General features: G+C 40.4%; 1 protein-coding gene across 1 annotated transcript in view; it reads left to right on the plus strand.

The window, feature by feature from the left end:
* The first annotated feature begins 10,317 nt into the window (after window positions 1-10,317).
* Window positions 10,318-19,865, plus strand: part of LOC114658475 (signal-regulatory protein beta-2-like) — a 49,544-nt gene continuing 39,996 nt past the window's right edge. Inside the window, exon 1 of the mRNA XM_051932474.1 lies at window positions 10,318-10,459. Within this exon, the coding sequence (XP_051788434.1) occupies window positions 10,318-10,459 (142 nt within the window). The remainder of the gene's footprint in view (window positions 10,460-19,865) is intronic.

The raw sequence follows: 19,865 nt of genomic DNA on the forward strand, positions 1-19,865 counted from the left end.
TCTAATACTTGGTTGAAAACCCTTTGCTGGCAATGACAGCCTGAAGTCTTGAATTCCTGGACATCACCAGATGCTGGGTTTCCTCCTTTTTAATGCTCTGCCAGGCCTTTACTGCAGCGGCTTTCAGTTGCTGTTTGTTTGTGGGCCTTTCTGTCTGAAGTTTAGTCTTCAACAAGTGAAATGCCTGCTCAATTGGGTTAAGATCAGGTGACTGACTTGGCCATTCGAAAATTTTCCACTTCTTTGCTTTAATAAACTCCTGGGTTGCTTTGGCTCTATGTTTTGGGTCATTGTCCATCTGTATCATGAAACGCCGCCCAATCAATTTGACTGCTGCACTTAGCTGGATTTGAGCAGACAGTATGTCTCTGAACACCTCAGAATTCATTCGGCTGCTTCTGTCCTGTGTCACATCATCAATAAACACGAGTGTCCCAGTGCCACTGGCAGCCATGCACACCCAAGCCATCACACTGCCTCCCTCCACCGTGTTTTACAGATGATGTGCTATGCTTTGGATAATGAGCTGTTCCACACCTTCTCCATACTTTTTTCTTGCCATCATTCTGGTAGAAGTTGATTTTGGTTTCATCTGTCCAAAGAATGTTTTTCCAGAACTGTGCTGGCTTTTTTAGATGTTCTTTAGCAAAGTCCAATCTAGCCTTTCTATTCTTGAGGCTTATGAGTGGCTTGCACCTTGCAGTGCACCCTCTGTATTTACTTTCATGCAGTCTTCTCTTTATGGTAGACTTGGATATCAATAAGCCCGCCTACCCCCTGGAGAGTGTTGTTCACTTGGTTGGCTGTTGTGAAGGGGTTTCTCTTCACCTTGGAAATGATTCTGCGATCATCCACCAATGTTGTCTTCCGTGGACATCCAGGTCTTTTTGCGTTGCTGAGTTCACCAGTGCTTGCTTTCTTTCTCAGGATGTATCAAACTGTAGATTTTGCCACTCGTAATATTGTAGTAATTCTCGTTTGGGTTTTTTCTGTTTTTGCAGCTTAAGGATGGCTTCTTTCACCTGCATGGAGAGCTCCTTTGACCGCATGTTGTCTGTTCACAGCAAAATCTTCCACATGCAAGCACCACACCTCAAATCAACTCCAGGCCTTTTATCTGCTTAATTGATAAGGACATAACGACGGACTTGCCCACACCAACCCATGAAGTAGCCTTTCAGTCAATTGTCCAATTACTTTTGAGCCCCTGAAATGAAGGGATTGTGTTAAACAAATGCTTTAGTTGCCTCACATTTTTATGCAATCGTTTTTTTCACCCCTCTGAATTAAAGCTGAAAGTCTGCACTTCAACTTCATCTGAGTTGTTTCATTTAAAATTCATTGTGGTAATGTACAGAACTAAAATTAGAAAAAAGTTGTCTCTGTCCAAATATTTATGGACCTAACTGTATTTGGTGTACCACAAAGATCTATTCTGGGCCCTTCATTATTTTCAATCTTTATGCTCTTATTAGGCGAGATTACTTCAAAACACAAGGCGGACTATCACAACTATGACACACAGCTTTACCTGTCTATAGCACCTGATGACCCTGACCCTCTGGGCTCTCTGACACAATGTCTGTCTTGTATTTCTGAATCAATTAGTAGTAATTTCCACAAACTATCCATCCATCCATTATCAAATCCACTATATCCTAACTACAGGGCAACGGGGGTCTGCTGGAGCCAATCCCAGCCAACACAGGGCACAAGGCAGGAAACAAAGCCCGGGCAGGGTGCCAGCCCACTGCAGCACACACACACACCACGCATACACTAGGGACAATTTAGGATCACCAGTGCACCTAACCTGCATGTCTTTGGACTGTAGGAGGAAACCAGAGTTCCCAGAGGAAACCCACACAGACACGGGGAGAACATGCAAACCCCACACAGGGAGGATCCGGGAAGCAAACCCAGGTCTCCTAACTGCGAGGCAGTAGTGCTACCACTGCGCCATCGTGCCGCCCTTCTATTCAAATTACTCAGTCACTAATATGAGCTTAACTTAAAGCATTAATTCTCTAATACACTGACCGGGCAGAGAACATCTTTGGTGTGACGAAAGTCAGTAACCATCCATCCATCCATCCATTTTCCAACCCGCTGAATCCGAACACAGGGTCACGGGGGTCTGCTGGAGCCAATCCCAGCCAACACAGGGCACAAGGCAGGAAACAATCCTGGGCAGGGTGCCAACCCACCGCAGGACACACACAAACACACCCACACACCAAGCACACACTAGGGCCAATTTAGATTCGCCAATCCACCTAACCTGCATGTCTTTGGACTGTGGGAGGAAACCGGAGCGCCCGGAGGAAACCCACACAGACACGGGGAGAACATGCAAACTCCACACAGGGAGGACCCAGGAAGCAAACACGGGTCTCCTAACTGTGAGGCAGTAGCGCTACCACTGCGCCACCGTGCAGCCCTTCTATTCAAATTAATCAGTCACTAATATGAGCTTAACTTAAAGCATTAATTCTCTCATACACTGACCAGGCAGAGAACCTCTTTGGTGTGGCGAAAGTCAGTAACCACTTCCTTCATTTTGCTGACATTAAGTTGCATTCTTTTAAGCACCAAAAAACAAAGTTCTCCTCCTGACTCCTATCCTCTGACTCATTACGCTTACCGCTCATTAGTGCAGAATCTCTTCAAGTGAGCTGACCTGGTGTGATACTTATAGTTTGAGGTGTGCAGAGTGAAGATCAAAGGTGACAGGCCTCTTCCTGGTGGTGTTCCAGTGTTGCTCACACAGTGCTTGAGTCTCACAAACTGGTGGTCTGCCTGACAGATGGTCCATCATCCAGGACACCACAGGCTCAGCCACCTGCGTATCTCCAAGTTTACCCCTTAACACAGATATAGTTGGGTGGTATTGAAGGTACTGGAGAAATCAAAAAACATCATCCTCACTGTGCTGCCGGCTTTGTCTGGCCTTGTGGAGCAGACAGATAATTACATCTTGCCTGAAGAAAGGGCCTGAGTTGCCTCGAAAGCTTGCAATTTGTAATCTTCCTAGGTGTCATTTTGCTTAACTTCTCACTACATCCATAATGGCTAATATGCTACAACACCCTAGTACTGCATACAGATAGAAAAAAGTTATATGATTCTCAGTTTTCTTTTCATCTACAATATCTTGGGTACACCTTGAACACCTGAAATTTAAAGTTGTTGGGAGATCCTTGAACGTAAAATTAAAAAAAAAAATACTTGCTATGATGTTAAATTATAATTCACTCAGGGCCCATTACTGGGTTTGTGAAAGAGTGTCAAGATGTCGTCAGACCTAAGAGTGACCAGTTAGGTGTCTGTGCAGATATTTCAGATCATGGGGCAGTTTGGGGGAGCGAGTATTCATCCAATACTCCTCTCGATCAGAATCGATCAGCTTTGGCGAGTCTCGAGAAGGATCCTGGTCTGGATCAGCACATTAAACTGAGAAGTAATAGAGATGACCGGACCCCATAAGAGCAAGGAGAGCCTCAGAATTGGGCCAGGCAGTGGATGTGAGAGGGGAGAGGAGAGGGTGGCTGATTTGGAGAGACTGGAGTGGAGCTTCATAGGAGGAGCCAGCAACACCAATGGATGACTAGCTTCTGCCTTCTGTGCTCTTAGCTAACTAGAGTGACATTGCTGGTCTTTGGTCAGGTGGTAAACATGTTCACAGCTAGAATTTACCATAAACCTCTTGGTGAAATCACTGCTCTAATGATGCACCCACAGAGAGTCCAAGTGCGAATCTGTTATTAAAATTACCAGTGCTATGATGTAATGGCCGACTCGCTCTCCCTAACCGGCAGCTACACCACCAAGACCTGCGGCCTGGCAAGCTGAGGACGTTAGACCTGACAAGCCGTACTTCTTCCAAGTAAACTTCCCCAATCAATGATCACAGATAAGCTAAAAGACAAACAATATGCAAAATAATAAAATGAGTATATATCCTCTTTAATAAAACCCCTGTTTGCGTCCAGTGTCCGTGTGTGTGTGTCTTCTGGTGAAGTGCGCATGCGCGGTGCACGGTGGGATGCTTCAAAGGCCGCCTGACACATCACACAAGACATAGAGGGCGGGACCTATAAAATATCGTGTGGCAGATCCAATTGGATTTCGGTAAATGAGGCAAGACCTAAAACAGAAAACACGAAAAATACAATCGGGTACTGAGACGCGGAGACCAGCTTCCCCATTGTTGTGCAAGTGTTCACTCTGAGGATGGCAGATTTGCGATTAAGAAGCTTGGCCTGGTAAAGTGTAAAGTAAAAGTAGATTTATTTTTGCGCACATTATATCAGTTGCTGGGGAGAATCTGCTGATTGCCCGCTGTTGTGACAGAAAATTAAACGCATATTACGGACAGCAAATCTAGTATTGCTGTCAGAGAAAATTACAGGCATTTTACAGAAAGAATTTAATGAGGTAAAAGGTCCCTTGCCATTTAATATAGACTGTTCCTACTAATGTTTATGGACTACTGTTCTAGCGTCCGTTATTGTAACGGGCTTAATGTCTAGTTAATCTATATTACTAAACCACAGTTTTAATTTATGTACAGATGCACCGATACGCATTCGCAGTGCGCTGCGGCGCCCCAGAGTCAAACGCAGCGGCTTCCCAGAGTCAGTAGATGGCACCCAAACAACACAACCTGTGAGCACCCAAACAACACAACCTGTAGGGTCAAACGCAGCGGCTTCCCACAACGCGATGGATTTCCAGAGTCAGTGGGTGGCGCCCAAACAACACTACCTGTAAACTAGACTTAATGAACAAAGGCGCCCACACAAAGAAACCGCTTTAGTTCAAATAGGGTTATTGAATTAAATGGAAACTTTACCATGCCTACGACCTGTGAACTAAACCTGAGGTAAAGCGTGCACATCAGATTGTACAGCCGCCCGGACGCGACCACCCACACCACCGCATATACCCTCCATGATATTTCATCACGCAGAAACTGATTGCCATTCTTGGATTTCCGATTCACTAGCGAATCGCGGGCTTACTTGTAAAATAAAGAAATGAAGCAAACTCCAAACAATATATATTTCACACCCCAACCTGCCCCAACATAACACTCAACTCCAAAAGTGACCTGCAGAATGTAACAATAAAAAGGTGCAGCAAAAGTTAATATACAACATGAACCCTCCCTTGACCCCACACTGAACATGAAATTAATGAGATGCAAAGAAAACGCGAAACGTATAAAAGTCCAGAAGATTAAACGGAAAATGAATAATGTTTGTGAACCTGGTTCAGCTGGAAAAAGTGTCCTATGGCAATTATATACGGATGAAAATGACGGCTTGCTCCTGTTCCCCAAACAACAAAAAACAGTCTCACTGTGCTTATCCTCAGTACATCGGCGTAGTCCAGAACCCCGGGTTTTGCGTCGTAAAGGTCAAGTTGTTAGACGTTGAAAGTGGCAAATAGAAAAAAGTGTAAATGATCTGGATTGCTGGCGCTATAATGAATTGGTGGTATAGTAGAATGAGATCTTTTTCATTTTTTTTGTCCTCCTGTTTAAATAGTGAATGACCCAGATGCAGGTGATGGGTTTGACAGGACAAATTATCACGAGGGACCCCGGTTCCACAGTGTTATCTTTCCCCCTTTGCTTCCAAGGGAACATATTTACATAGACACACAAAGACCATGTAAACAGGACAACACTACGAAAGACGCGACTCAGAACAAAATTACATTTAAGACGACGTTAATCACGTAGCACCGCTACAGTGTGATGCTAGTCTGAAGTACAAGGTGTTGTAGTTTTTATGTGAAGAATCTAGTATCGCTAGGTAATTATGTCTTACAAATAATTTAACAACATAACTTTATTTAAGACTAGCTGTCCCCTGTGGCTCTCCCCACGTAGTAGTGAAACAGGACAAACTTTAAAAAACAATAAAGAAATGTAATTCCGGCCAAGCGGAGGGTAAGTACACTCCAACGTCAAACGTTGGCACTGTATCTGATCGTGTTCAGTTCTGATGGGAGAGTGTCCCCTGTGTGGGGAGAAAAGCATGTAACCGTGATATCTCTGCCAATCACCAGGGCCTCGCCCGCTTCCAGGGTCTCGCCCGCTTCCCCCTCCCAGTTGGATTTGTGTTAATAAATCGGTACCACAAGTAAACTATAATGCTTAGCGTGATGACAGAAGTCAAACAATCAACCAGAATGTTCAAGCAAATTATACAAAAAAAATCTGTTCGGTAGTTTCACTTTCATGAAAAGTGGACAGAGATAGAGACAGACAGACAGAGATTAGATTTTATATATATATATATATATATATATATATATAAATATATATATACAGAGAGAGAGAGAGAGAGAGAGTTATGGAGCATCTATACAAATAAATGAAAACATAATTAAATGAAACATAAATGAGAAGCTATGTGAAGTCTCATGAGCTATCAAAGATCATTTCCCTATGAGAATGGCCAGCTTAAAACTGCAGGAACACCAGGAGCCACAAGAGGGAGCTCTGTAAAGATATCCCAGTAATTATGGAGCCAAGAAGTGGGTTTTGCAGCCCCATTCCTGACAAAGGTTAGAGTGTGGAATTCAAAAAGTGAGAGATAGGCAACATTTGACATTTAGGAGGCAGAGGAAATGACACTAGTGACAGAGATATGGGCGAACACATGGCAGCCTGTTCTGGGTCTTGTAAGTGGAAAAGTCTGACCACAAGTCATCAGGTGTACTTCTCTGGGGCATTTTATTTGATTAATTACCACCGAACCCACCGAGTTTCTTTTTTTGTATTTTTTGCTTGGTACTTTCATTTTGTTTCCCATCATGCAATGGTTCTTTTCTAAATTGACGGCGGTAAAGCCTCATATAAATACGAAACCGATAGACTGAAAGGTTGTAGAGGTCAATTATGTAGACAACCATTGGAATCGTCCCAAAAAAAGTCTGCTAATGAAGATTTTAAAGCTGCTATCAGACCTCCAGCCTCGGCACTGTATGAACGTGAGGAGAAAAGGAGAAGTTCTGACTCGTTGATGAAACGGCAGGAAGTTCCTTTGTACGAAGAGCAGATAGTTTTTAGAAAGAGGAACTTCAAGTTATCCTTTAAAGAAAAAAAAGTGACAGAGTTAAGATAAATTAATAAATATATCTAAAAAAGAAGACCATATAATGTATGACCCATGCCTTCTAAAATAACAAAACAATGAAAAACAAAACACAAAGTACAAGACAAATAATAGAAAGACGTGCACCTGAAAGTGGTTGTCATTCTGTCTGTTAGGTGGGATGGTTGGTGGCCAATCCCCAATATTTCATTATTACTTAAGCAAGGAAAAAGTAAATCACCCCTACGTTTATCACAACGTCAAATAACCAAAATTTGAACGAGGGACACCAGATCAGGTGCTGACGACTAGAGCATTGTCAGAGAAGATTTTGTCTTCTTTTAACCTCGGATGTTCAGTTTGGTTTGCTCTTTGTTGTTGAAGTGTGTGTTATCACCTTGACCAGATCGAAGGAGCACCCTGAGGCCTTCCGAAAGAAGATTATAGAAGTCTGTCTGTCTGGGGAGAGATTTAAAAACAATCAATTAGATGTCACTCATCCCACCGTCTGGAGCGTCTGCAACTGGAGAAGATTTGATATACTCTGTTAATTGCAAGGGGGGAAATTACCTTTTCATACAATCATTGGGGGTCAGCCATTATACAGTGCTCTTGGAGCAATTTTTCAGGTCAAGAGCCTTGCTGAGGGCCCAACAGAGTAGGATCTCCTCTGGCAGTAGCGGGATTAGAACCAGCAACCTCACAGATATCAGCCTAGAGCCACCACTCCATCTTATTTCAAGCAACTGCAGATTTATCCAGCAGGTTCAGCCCAAAAGGAGAATATTGGATGATGAAAGGAGTCTCTAAGAACACCAGAATTCCATCATGGGAGACCCCTTGATGTCAACGTGAATGAGTCTACCATTAGAAACTAACTGTGCAAAGCTGATTTCCAAGGGGAATGTGCCAGGAGGAAACCTTTACTGTCCAGAAAGAACATCAAGCCCAGACAAAGACCTGGACCTCTGCAACAGTCTGCTCCAGATAGACAAGGCAAAGATCTACCTATTGGGCCACAGTACCAGAAGACATATCTGGCAAGAACTAAACACAGATTTTGAGCAGAAGAACCTAGTGCCAGCTGTAAAGTATGATGGTGGAAATGTTTGGGGTTGGGGCCGCTTTGCTGCATCAGGACCTTGGGTAGAGTGTCATCGTAGAATCCAATAGGAATTCCTCATCGTACCAGAGGGTGCTGTGAGAAAATTGAAGCTCAGCCAAAAAGGGGTCCTTGTACCATGTCAATGACCCTAAAAATAACAATAAATTAACCAAGGAATGGTACTAAAAAGAATGACAGATGGAGGATTATGGAGTGGCCAAGTCAAAGCCCCGCTCTGAATCCCATCAAGATGCTCTGTGAGGGGATTTGAAACAGTCTGAGCACTGAAGACATGAGCGTCATAATGGGGGAAAAAAAGGTGATGATTACCCAGGGCCCAGTGGGTTGGGGTTTGGGGGGGGGGCCTCAAAGCCTAGAAGGACACATGACAGACGTGAATCAAGAGGTAGGGATCCACAGAGACTGCCTATGTATATGGTCCAGAGTTCCGTGAGACACCCCCCAAACATCACATAGTTGAGAAGGTTCTCCAGGGAGGAGTAGGAGAAAACAGTTCATGTTAGAGACTGCTAGACCAGTGGTTCTTAAATTGTTTTTTTTTGCCACCCAAATTTGCCTTTTGCATGTCTTCGATATCCGCAGTCGCCAGGAAGAAGCTTCTAGAGGACTGCTGTCCCGTCTAGGAGAAGAGAGGTCCCTCATTGTCATCCATCCCACTAAGGGAATTGCTGACATAGTGGTCCGGGGGGACAATTCACATGGCTTTCCACAGACCGTCTGCGCCCCTTTCTCATTCAGTACTATTGTAATTCAGGACTCAGTGTGACCCAAATTCAGAGATCATGTGACCCAAAATGGGTTGAGTCCCATAGTTTGAGGAACTCTGGGTGACTTGAGGAGGCAAAGTCAGATGTTAGAGCCAAGGGTGGATTTGTTTAATCCACAGATGGAAGTGGATTCTCAGTTCATGTATTTGTTTCCTATTATATCACCTTTATCTAAAGACACGCTTGAAATGAAGATGAAATCTTGAATTGTCCCCATATCCTAAAAACATTTGCAACCACAAAGTAAATTTAAGAATCACCATTTTATTTTTTACATTTTCCATACCATCACAACTTTTCCTGATTTGGGGTTGTATTTCTATCTATTTATTTTTAACACTGATATACAGTAATTATTTCTGGAGAAGAGTACAATAATAAACTACACTACAACATATGCATATATACAGACCATAAGATCAAGAAGACACCAAGTTAATTATTTTTTTATTGTTGAAGGCCAGAGGCATCAGCAGTTAAGTTTAGTTAAGAAGAAAATTATATGAATTGACAAATGAGGGCCTATTTTTCTATTTAATCATAATTTTAACACACCTTTCCAGCTCACTCTTGTTCTTATTGCAGCTCAGGCCTTTGATTGGAAATTAAAATTACAGTAAATGATGAGTGAAATTTACCATTTAACTGTTTGCAGGCAATGCTCTCATATTTTCCATTTAGACATCAGCACTCAATGAATAGGCTCTTGGTGTCCTAAAGTCCACATATGTGTATTAACAGTAATATTAAAATAAACTTGAAAGATAAGTTTTGTGTACCATCTCCTTTAACTCAGCCCCCAGCTAATTATTTTATTTTGTAGCACACTTTGGAGGTCTGTTTGTGGTTTCCTGTCCTTTACTTTGGGCAAAGCAGAGTCTCTACAGTCACATGGCTTCACTGCACTCTGGTAGATTGGGGTGTGAAGAGAATGGTCAACGCCTGCCTGCGGCGCTTCAGGGTCTGTGCATCCATGATGTTAAGAGCTCATGCAGCAGCAACAAACACAAGAAACACTGCAGCATTCACTTAAGGTCCAAGGCTGAGCTCCTTTAGTGATGAAATACCAAAAGATACATTTGACCTTAAGCATCATTCAAATTCAAATTAGATCACATTACATTATATTACATCAAGTTCATGAATTCCAAGGGGAAATGCAACCTTATAAGTGGTGTGCCCCATTCTCACAAAGTTTTAGGCTTCTGCTTTGCTCTAATGAACAAACTTTCACTCTCTCTCTCTTTTTATCATTCTTTGAAAATTTCACATCAGACATCAAACCCCCCTAGTAATGTGTGTTTCAAGCTGTGCAATGATTAGCACTTCCCTTCTTCCTGAAACTAAATACATGAAAGGTACAGCCCAAGAGCTCTTTGACGGCAGATCATCAAGAATGGAGCTTCATGGCCTCCTCATCACTTTTGTTTTGCTTCTGCCACAAGCAAATTGCCAAGGTATTGATATTGTCTTTCCTTCTTTAATTTGTCCAAACTTTGTCTTTACTTTGTGTCTTGTTGGATCGAAAGATAAACAAATGAAAAATATGGCTTCTGAAAGACATTGAAAATACTGTGTTGCGATGGAGAAAGACAAATATCTATCTATCTATCTATCTATCTATCTATCTATCTATCTATCTATCTATCTATCTATCTATCTATCTATCTATCTATCTATCTATCTATCTATCTATCTATCTATCTAGCACTTTAAGTACTGAGAAAAGCGCTATATAAATGTAATGAATTATTATTATTATTATTATTATTATTATTATCTATCTATCTATCTATCTATCTATCTATCTATCTATCTATCTATCTATCTATCTAGCGCTTTGAATACTGAGAAAGCGCTATATAAATGTAATGAATTATTATCTATCTATCTATCTATCTATCTATCTATCTATCTATCTATCTATCTATCTATCTATCTATCTATCTATCTATCTATCTATCTATCTATCGCTTTGAATACTGAGAAAGGCGCTATATAAATGTAATGAATTATTATAATCTATCTATCTATCTATCTATCTATCTATCTATCTATCTATCTATCTATCTATCTATCTATCTATCTATCTAGCGCTTTGAATACTGAGAAAAGCGCTATATAAATATAATGAATTATTATTATTATTATTATTATTATCTATCTATCTATCTATCTATCTATCTATCTATCTATCTATCTATCTATCTATCTATCTATCTATCTATCTATCTATCTATCTATCGCCTTTCACATCCATCTATCTCTGACTTTATTTTATATAGCTCCTCTCAGTTCTATCTTATCTCAGATGACCCTATTTAGATATTTGTTATTTCACGTTTGTGTATTGCCGCGGCGTGTGATTTACAAATGCTTACCAACATTTCACTTACAGTACATCCTGTAGATTCAGTTGATTTTCACCATTGCTGACTTTTAGAAACATTAATTCTCATGACATTTATCACATAATTAAATTGTTGTACTTGGCACTTTAGTATTTCATTGCTTTGTTTTGTACTGTAATGTGTTTTGCGATGGACTGGTGCCTGGTCCAACGATTTGTTCCTGCCTTGCGTCTGATGCTTGCTGAGATAGGTTCCATTTTCACTTCGATGGATGAAAAGGAGACTTTGTCCTGCAAGTTTGACAGGGTGAGTGGCAGTAACACGGCCATTTCTTATAGAACAAAATAAGGCCTTGAAATACCAGCTGTGGACTACTGCAGACTCGATAAAGTCTCCGCTTCACAGCAGACACAGACACTTGCTCTTTTCGACTTGCACTGTGACGTTGTGTTTGAAGCTGCTGTGCTGTGAGGCTCTTGTGATCACACAAACGGGTGACCCCCAGAAACTTGTCTTTGGATTGGCTTCTGACTTTCTCTTCCTATCAGAGTTTCTTCCAGTTTCCAGTTGCCTTTCGATTGTGTAGGACACCACTGACACTTTGAGGTTTTTTTTTCACAATTTCTCTAAATGAAAAGTCTACACTTCTAAGGTTAATAACGCTCTGTCTCATGTCATTTGTTTATTGCTGTTTTCTTGCCATTATCGCTGGATTATTGTCCAAGTAGTATTTCAGTGGGTGTAGTAACACAATCTGTTCCAAATCTGCTTTAAGACAGACAGAGGGTTTTTAAGTCATAAACAGAAGTCGGGACACCTGTAGAAATTGTTTGCTTCAATTTGCATGGCTTCATGTACTTTAATTGTGTGGAACATCTGTGGGTTGTTACTTATTAGTTGCTCCCTGAAGAAGGCCCATTTGTAATATTCTGAAATTTCCTTTTTTTCAGTTTTTGCTAAACTAAACTTTAAATTTAAGCCTCTGGCAGTTTACTGCTTACCTTTTTATCATTTTAGATAATTCATTACATTTCAACTAATTAAATTTGAATACATATGCCTATTGTCTAGCAGTTTGCTGCTTATGCTTTATACTGACATTTCATTGCTACGTACTGTAAATTCAGTTGTTTTATTTATTTATTTATTTATTTATTGCCTTTGAAAACTTTTGCCCAGTGTTCATTTTCATGTTATTTATCACATCATTTCATTGTTGTACTTGGCACTTCTTATTTAATTTTTGTTTTATTATGGAAGCTAACTGGAGATGTCTGTTACTGAGTTGCTGTTCTGTAACAAGGCATCAGCAAAGGGTTAGTTTTGTATTATTGAGCCTTATAAAGCAGCTGTGACAATTTACAAGTGGGGTGACCTACAGTGTTTTTATTAGTCAGTTAGAAGTTACATGAGCTTTTATTTTTAAATCCAGACCTGGATGGACAACATCTAATATCACAAAGACAACCACACAGTTTGTAATGGATTAAAACGTAGCACACCCAGGGAGATTCTTAAATCCAAATTCAAGAGAATATTCCTTCTTCTCAATGCTATTTATCAGATCCTGCCAGGTTTTAAAAAAAGTTTTGAACAGATCCTCTAAGTAAGAATTTGATTTTTTCCCAATTTCAAATAGTATTTAACATCATTTACCCACTGACTTAACAGTGGTGGGCTTGGATACTTCCATTTGAGCAAGATAAGTCTACATGCTAATAGTGAAGTAACAGCAATTACAGTTTGTTTGTCGTTCTCCACTTTAATCCCACCTGGGAGCCCACCAAACACAGCTGTTAGTGGATTAGGAGGGATTGTGACTGCAAGGCTCTCTGACAGGCATTTAAAGATTTTGGTTCAAAATGATGTTAATTTGGTGATCGGCTAAAACATGAGGCCTAGTGAGGCTGAAGCTCAATTGCAAAGTTTGCAGAACTATTTTAAACAAAACAGATGTGATTGATAAAAGATTTTAAGTTGAATAATTTTATGCTTTGATATGCTTATACAGTATATGGAGCTCAAGTGAATTCTATGCATTGCTGCCTTCCACTCCTTTTCTGAAATGTTGAGTGAGGGATCCTTTTCCCACTGCACTCTGGGATCTTTGAAATGAAGGGACTTCAATTTATATATTACAGAAATGTTATCTGAGTCCTCAAGCCTGATCGATATTTCTTCTGCAATAGAAGTAGGTAGGAGGTGAGGAAAGCTGGGCAGATTTTGTTCAGCAAAGTTTCTAATTCGGAGAAATTGTGTTGATAGGAAGCTCAATTTGTAGTTGTGGCACGTGGCTAGGGGGTGGCACTCGGCCGGGATGCCCAGGAAGACAGGAGGAGGGCTCATGCCTCCTCCAGACCCCGAGGGGGTGACCGCCCTGATACCTTTGGGGGCCACGGGTACAGAGTTGGGAAGCTCAACCCTGTAGGGGCCCGTGGTCACTGCCAGGGGGCGCCCCCAGGCCTGGAGAACCCTGGACCCCAAGCACTTCCGCCACACCAGGAAGTGCTTGGGGGAAGACGAGTGGGGACACCCGGAGTGCTTCCAGGTACGCAGCCGGCACTTCTGCCACACTGGGGTGTGTTGGTGGGAGATTGCCGGAACACACCTGGAGCACATCCGGGTGCTTATAAAAGGGGCCGCCTCCCTTCATTTGAGGGCTGGAGTCGGGAGAGAAGCTGGACAAGGTCTCAGGAGGAGACAAGGAGGAGGCCTGAAGAGTAAAGAGGCGGTGTGGTTGGCCTGGACTTTGGGGGACTTTGGGGTTATGGTGCACAGACTTTGTAAATAGTATCTTATCTATACTAATAAAAGGCAAAGCCCTCACTGACTCACTCACTCACTCACTCACTCACTCACTCACTCACTCACTCACTCACTCACTCACTCACTCACTCACTCACTCACTCATCACTAATTCTCCAACTTCCCGTGTAGGTGGAAGGCTGAAATTTGGCAGGCTCATTCCTTACAGCTTACTTACAAAAGTTAGGCAGGTTTCATTTCGAAATTGTACACGTAATGGTCATAACTGGAACCTCTTTTTTGTCCATATACTGTAATGGAGTGCAGCTCGATGGCCGTGGGAGGCGGAGTCGCGTATCGCGTCATCACACCTCCTACGTAATCACGTGAACTGAAAACAAGGAACAGCCACAAAGAGCGCTGAAGAAAACATTCATTACACAATTGAGAAAGCAGCGAAACAATAAGAAGCAAGCGAGTGACTGACTGAACACAGCACGAGTGATCACTTTGATGAATCAAACCTGTTCAAAAAACACATTACACAATTGATAAGGTACGAAAAGAATATGAAGCGACTGATGCATACAGGCATAAATTAAGTTCATAGACCTACAAAAGATTGCCATTTTTCTCCTGTACAACTATACGTTGCTTTCTCAACAGTAAGCTTCCACGGCTTGGTCATATTTCAACCGGAGTGCTCAACTGACAACGTGGTATACAAAGACAACTATAACAATCGTAATAAATGAACAATGAAACAACGGAGAACCCGTGCATCAAATAAAAAGGCTGCTTCCTTGGCAAAGCAAGGAAAAAGGATGGCCTTATATGGCGTTCGTTTATAAAAACAATCGTAATAGACGAACAATAAACCACTACAGAACCGCAAAGCAAGCAGAAAGGACGGACTTATATGGCGTTCGTTTATAAAACAGCGGAGAAGCTGTGTAAAGACAGCTTCACAAAAATCAGATCCTTAAGAAATTGTTATTGGTATATTTTCCCTCAGTTTAAAAAGGTTTTCTTTTCTTCTTAATAAAAATTTAAAAGCAGTACTTCGCCGCTGCAAAGCACGGGGATTTTGAAATATATATATATATATATATATATATATATATGGAGAAATATATATATATATATATATATATATATATATATGTGTGAATGTATGTATGTATATATGTATGTCTATATATATATATATATATATATATATATGTAGATATGTATATACTGTATATGTGTATATATATGTAGATATGTATATATATGTGTAGATATGTAAATATATATATGTATATATATGTGTCTGTGTGTGTGTATATATATATATATGTATGTATGTATGTATGTGTGTATATATATATGTATGTGTATGTATGTATGTGTATATGTATATATGTATATGTGTATGTGTGTATATGTATGTGTATATACAGTGTATATATTGATATGTGTATATATATATATATATATGTATATATGTTTATGTGTGTCTGTGTATGTATATATATATATGACAGCAAAACTCATAACAATGACAACACAATTACATTGACAATCATGTTATGTTATTTTAAAAATGTTTCCTTTTCTTTTTCATAACCTCTTTAACACTCTACTTCTCTGCTGCGAAGCGCAGGTATTTTGCTAGTTGTAAATAAACGTGTGGTTGTGCAAAATATCATGTCTGCCTGTATGTGTCCGGGGCTCGTTCCACAGTGTAATTGTTCATTTGAGGCAATAATGTTATCTATGTACAAATCTCTAAGTGATTTAATCCCGAACTTTAAAAACTGTGTAAGTCTGAGACAGTGGGAAAAGGTGGTTATCATGTAGAGGTGCCACAGTTAAAACCTTCTCTGTCTTGAAGTACTTCCTGCATTAGTTCCACATCCTGAGTGAATGACGCACAATTGGGTTGCTAGTATATTGACGATAACGTGTATTAATGTACAAAGCAAAGAATATAAAGAAGTGCTCTAGGGTTTCATTTCTATTGCAGACCAAGCCGGTGTGTGTTCATCTATTTGTGTCAATGTCCGGGTTTTTATAGTTTGTATATTTGCCACCTAGTAATAAAATTGAAAGTTAGGTAGTGCCATGCCACCTTCTGCCTTAGATCATTGTAGAGTTGCACTTTGGATGCGTGGATGTTTGGAATTCCAAATGAATTAGGCTATGATTGAATTTAATTTCTTAAAAAATGATTAGTTAATGTATATGGGGATGTTTTGAAATAGAAACAGAAGGTTAGGAAGGATATTCATCATGACAGTGTTAATTCAACCTACTAAAGTGAGATGAAGGGTAGACTGTCTATGCAAGTCTCGCTTACGTTTTTCCATGCAGACAGCAAAATTCTGTTGAAAAAGAGCTTTAAATTTATTTGTGATGTTTACCCCTAAGTATTTAAACTGATCTCCAATGCAATGACAAAAGGGAAGGTGTCCAATCTAATGTTGTGTGCTAGAGAGTTCAATGGACAGAGCATTTTTTTTTTTTTCGATTAACTTTGAGGCCAGATATCTTTTGATCATATAGTGATAATTTCTATTCAAGTCCATCTCTGATAATCCCCTTTATCTCAGAAACATTTTTGAAAGTGAACTTCCAATGGCTCAATGACGATTGCAAATAGCAGTGGTGACAGGGGGCATCCTTGTCTACTACCGCGTTCTTGTCTGAAATAGTCTGAAATAATATTTTTAATACAAACTGAGACTACTGGACTGGTATGCAGTAGTTTGATCCATGTACATATGTTAGGGCCAAACCCAAATTTGTGCAATGTGGTGAACAGGTAGTCCCATTGAACCATATCAAATGCTCTTTCTGCATCTAGCGATAATAATATCTCTGGGGTGTTAGACTTTGTGGGTGAATATATTACATTAAACAGGCATTGAAGACTGGAAGCTAAGTATCTACTTTTAATAAATCTGTTTTTTTCTTCTGATATTACCGAAGGAAGCACTGTCTCAATCCTTCTAGCTAGAACTTTGGAGAGTATCTTAAGATCATTATTCAGAAGTGAGATTGGTCTGTATGATGCACAATAATTAAAGTTTGATGAAAAGTTTGAGGTTGAATTTTATTGTCTCTGGCTTCTATAAATTTTGCTAATAAATTGGGAGCTAACTTAATTTAATTTTTTTTTAATAAAATTTAGCAGGGTAGCCATCAAGGCCTGCTGCTTTCCCGCTCTTAAGTGAGTTTATTGTGTCTAGTAATTCTGAGAGTGTCAGAGGTTTATCCAATTCCTCTCCACTGAGAGTATCCAGCCATGGTATCTGTAATGCTTCGAAAAACACATTAAATTGTATCTTGTCTTCTTTAAACTGAGTAGAATATAAGGACTTATAGTAGTCTGTAAATGTGTGCATTACATTTTTATGGTCAATGATTTAGTCTCCATCTGTGTAGGTAATTAGTAGTATTGCTCTGTGAACTTCCTGTTTGTAGATTTATTGAACTAAGATCTTATTAGCCTTCTCTCGATGTTCATAGTAATGATGTTGCAATTTCATTTACTGTCAAGAGGCTGAGTTCTGAATGCAAAGTCTTTCTTTTCCTATAAAGTGGCTCATTTGGGAACCTGGTGTGTTCTTCATCTATTCTGGCAATTTCACCGATTAACTCTGATGCCTTCTTGTTTTCCGATTTATTTTTTGGTTAGAGATATGAGATAATCTCCACCCATCCATCCATTATCTAACCCGCTATATCCTAACTACAGGGTCACGGGGGTCTGCTGGAGCCAATCCCAGCCAACACAGGGAGCAAGGCAGGAAACAAACCCCGGGTAGGGTGCCAGCCCACTGCAGGGCACACACACACACCAAGCAGACACTGGGGACAATTTAGGATAGCCAATGCACATAACCTGCATGTCTTTGGACTGTGGAAGGAAAAAAGAGCACTCGGAGGAAACCCACGCAGACATGGGGAGAACATGCAAACTCCACGCAGGGAGGACCCAGGTAAGTAGATAGATAGATAGATGGATAGATAGATAGATAGATAGATAGATAGATAGATAGATAGATAGATAGATAGATAGATAGATAGATAGATAGATAGATAGATAGATAGATAGATAGATAGATAGATAGATAGATAGATAGATAGATAGATACTTTATTAATCCCGATGGGAAATTCACATTCTTCAGCAGCAGCATACTGATACAATAAATAATATTAAATTAAAGAATGATAATAATACAGGTGAAAAAAACAGACAATAACTATGTATAATGTTAAATATTAACGTTTACCCCCCCTGGTGGAATTAAAGAGTCGCATAGTTTGGGGGAGGAACGATCTCCTCAATCTGTCTGTGGAGCAGGACAGTGACAGCAGTCTGTCGCTGAAGCTGCTCTTCTGTCTGGAGATGACATTATTTAGTGGATGCAGTGGATTCTCCATAATTGATAGGAGCCTGCTGAGCGCCCTTCGCTCTGCCACAGATGTTAAACTGTCCAGCTCCATGCCAACAATAGAGCCTGCCTTCCTCACCAGTTTGTCCAGGCGTGAGGCGTCTTTCCTCTTAATGCTGCCTCCCCAGCACACCACTGCGTAGAAGAGGGCGCTCGCCACAACTGTTTGATAGAACATCTGCAGCATCTTATTGCAGATGTTGAAGGAAGCCAGCCTTCTAAGGAAGTATAACCGGCTTTGTCCTTTCTTGCACAGCGCATCAGTATTGGCAGTCCAGTCTAATTTATCATCCAGTATTAAGTATTAGTTATTTCTCTAAGTGTTAGTATGTTCTAAATGTACAGCTCTGCACATATCACTGAGTACATTAAGGCACGGTTTGAAATCGTGGGCCTTCCATACCTTACCTACGGCAAAGCAGGTCAACTGACTGAGACTAATCTATGTTCAGAGGGACAAGAAATAGTTAGAATATAGCAATTTAATTCAGCTTGTGCGGATTATAATAAGACCTCCCATATGCTATGTACTAATTTATAAGCAAACATTTAATTTAACTAAGAAAATACTGTACTTCTATCAACTTAACATGACATAAATAACTGGCAAATGGCTCTTACACAGTACTCCAAATATCTCAGAGACAAAGTTGTGGAGTAGTAGAGATCACCGTTGGGCTATGAATAAATATTCTAAAGTTTGAATATCCCACGGAGCGACATTAAATCCATGATGGCAAAATATGGTAGCACTACAAACCTGAAAAGAGAAGGCCAACCCACCACAACTCACCAACCAGACAAGAAGGGCATTCATCAGAGGTGCAACGAAAACATCAAGCATAACACTGAAGGAGCTGCAAAAAATCCACAGATGAGATGGGTGGGTCTGTCCACTGGACCACTTTAAGCTGTACACTTCACTGACTGGGCCGTTACAGAGAAGCCATTGCTTAAAGAAAATAACAAAAGAAAGCACCTTTGGAGTTTGCCCAACAGCATGTGGCAGTCTCCCCAAACACATGGTTTTCTTGTCAGACGAGACTAAAATTATCGCACTTTTTGGCCATCATAGGCAATGCCATGGGTGCCACAAACCCAACACTCCCCTTCACCCCATGATCACCATTCCCACAGTGTTGGTGGCCTCAAGCTGTGGGGACTGGGCAACTGGTCACCACTGAAGGAAAGATGGATGGCACTACCGTATATAGTTGCATATAAGTCGGGTCTTGAAACCCAAAAAACTGATCATAAAATCAGACCCCGACTTATGTGCAAATTCAAAAATATGAGGTTTTTTTTTTTTACATCTTATTA

Source organism: Erpetoichthys calabaricus, chromosome 10 (genome assembly GCF_900747795.2).
Source record: "Erpetoichthys calabaricus chromosome 10, fErpCal1.3, whole genome shotgun sequence".
NCBI lineage: Eukaryota > Metazoa > Chordata > Cladistia > Polypteriformes > Polypteridae > Erpetoichthys > Erpetoichthys calabaricus.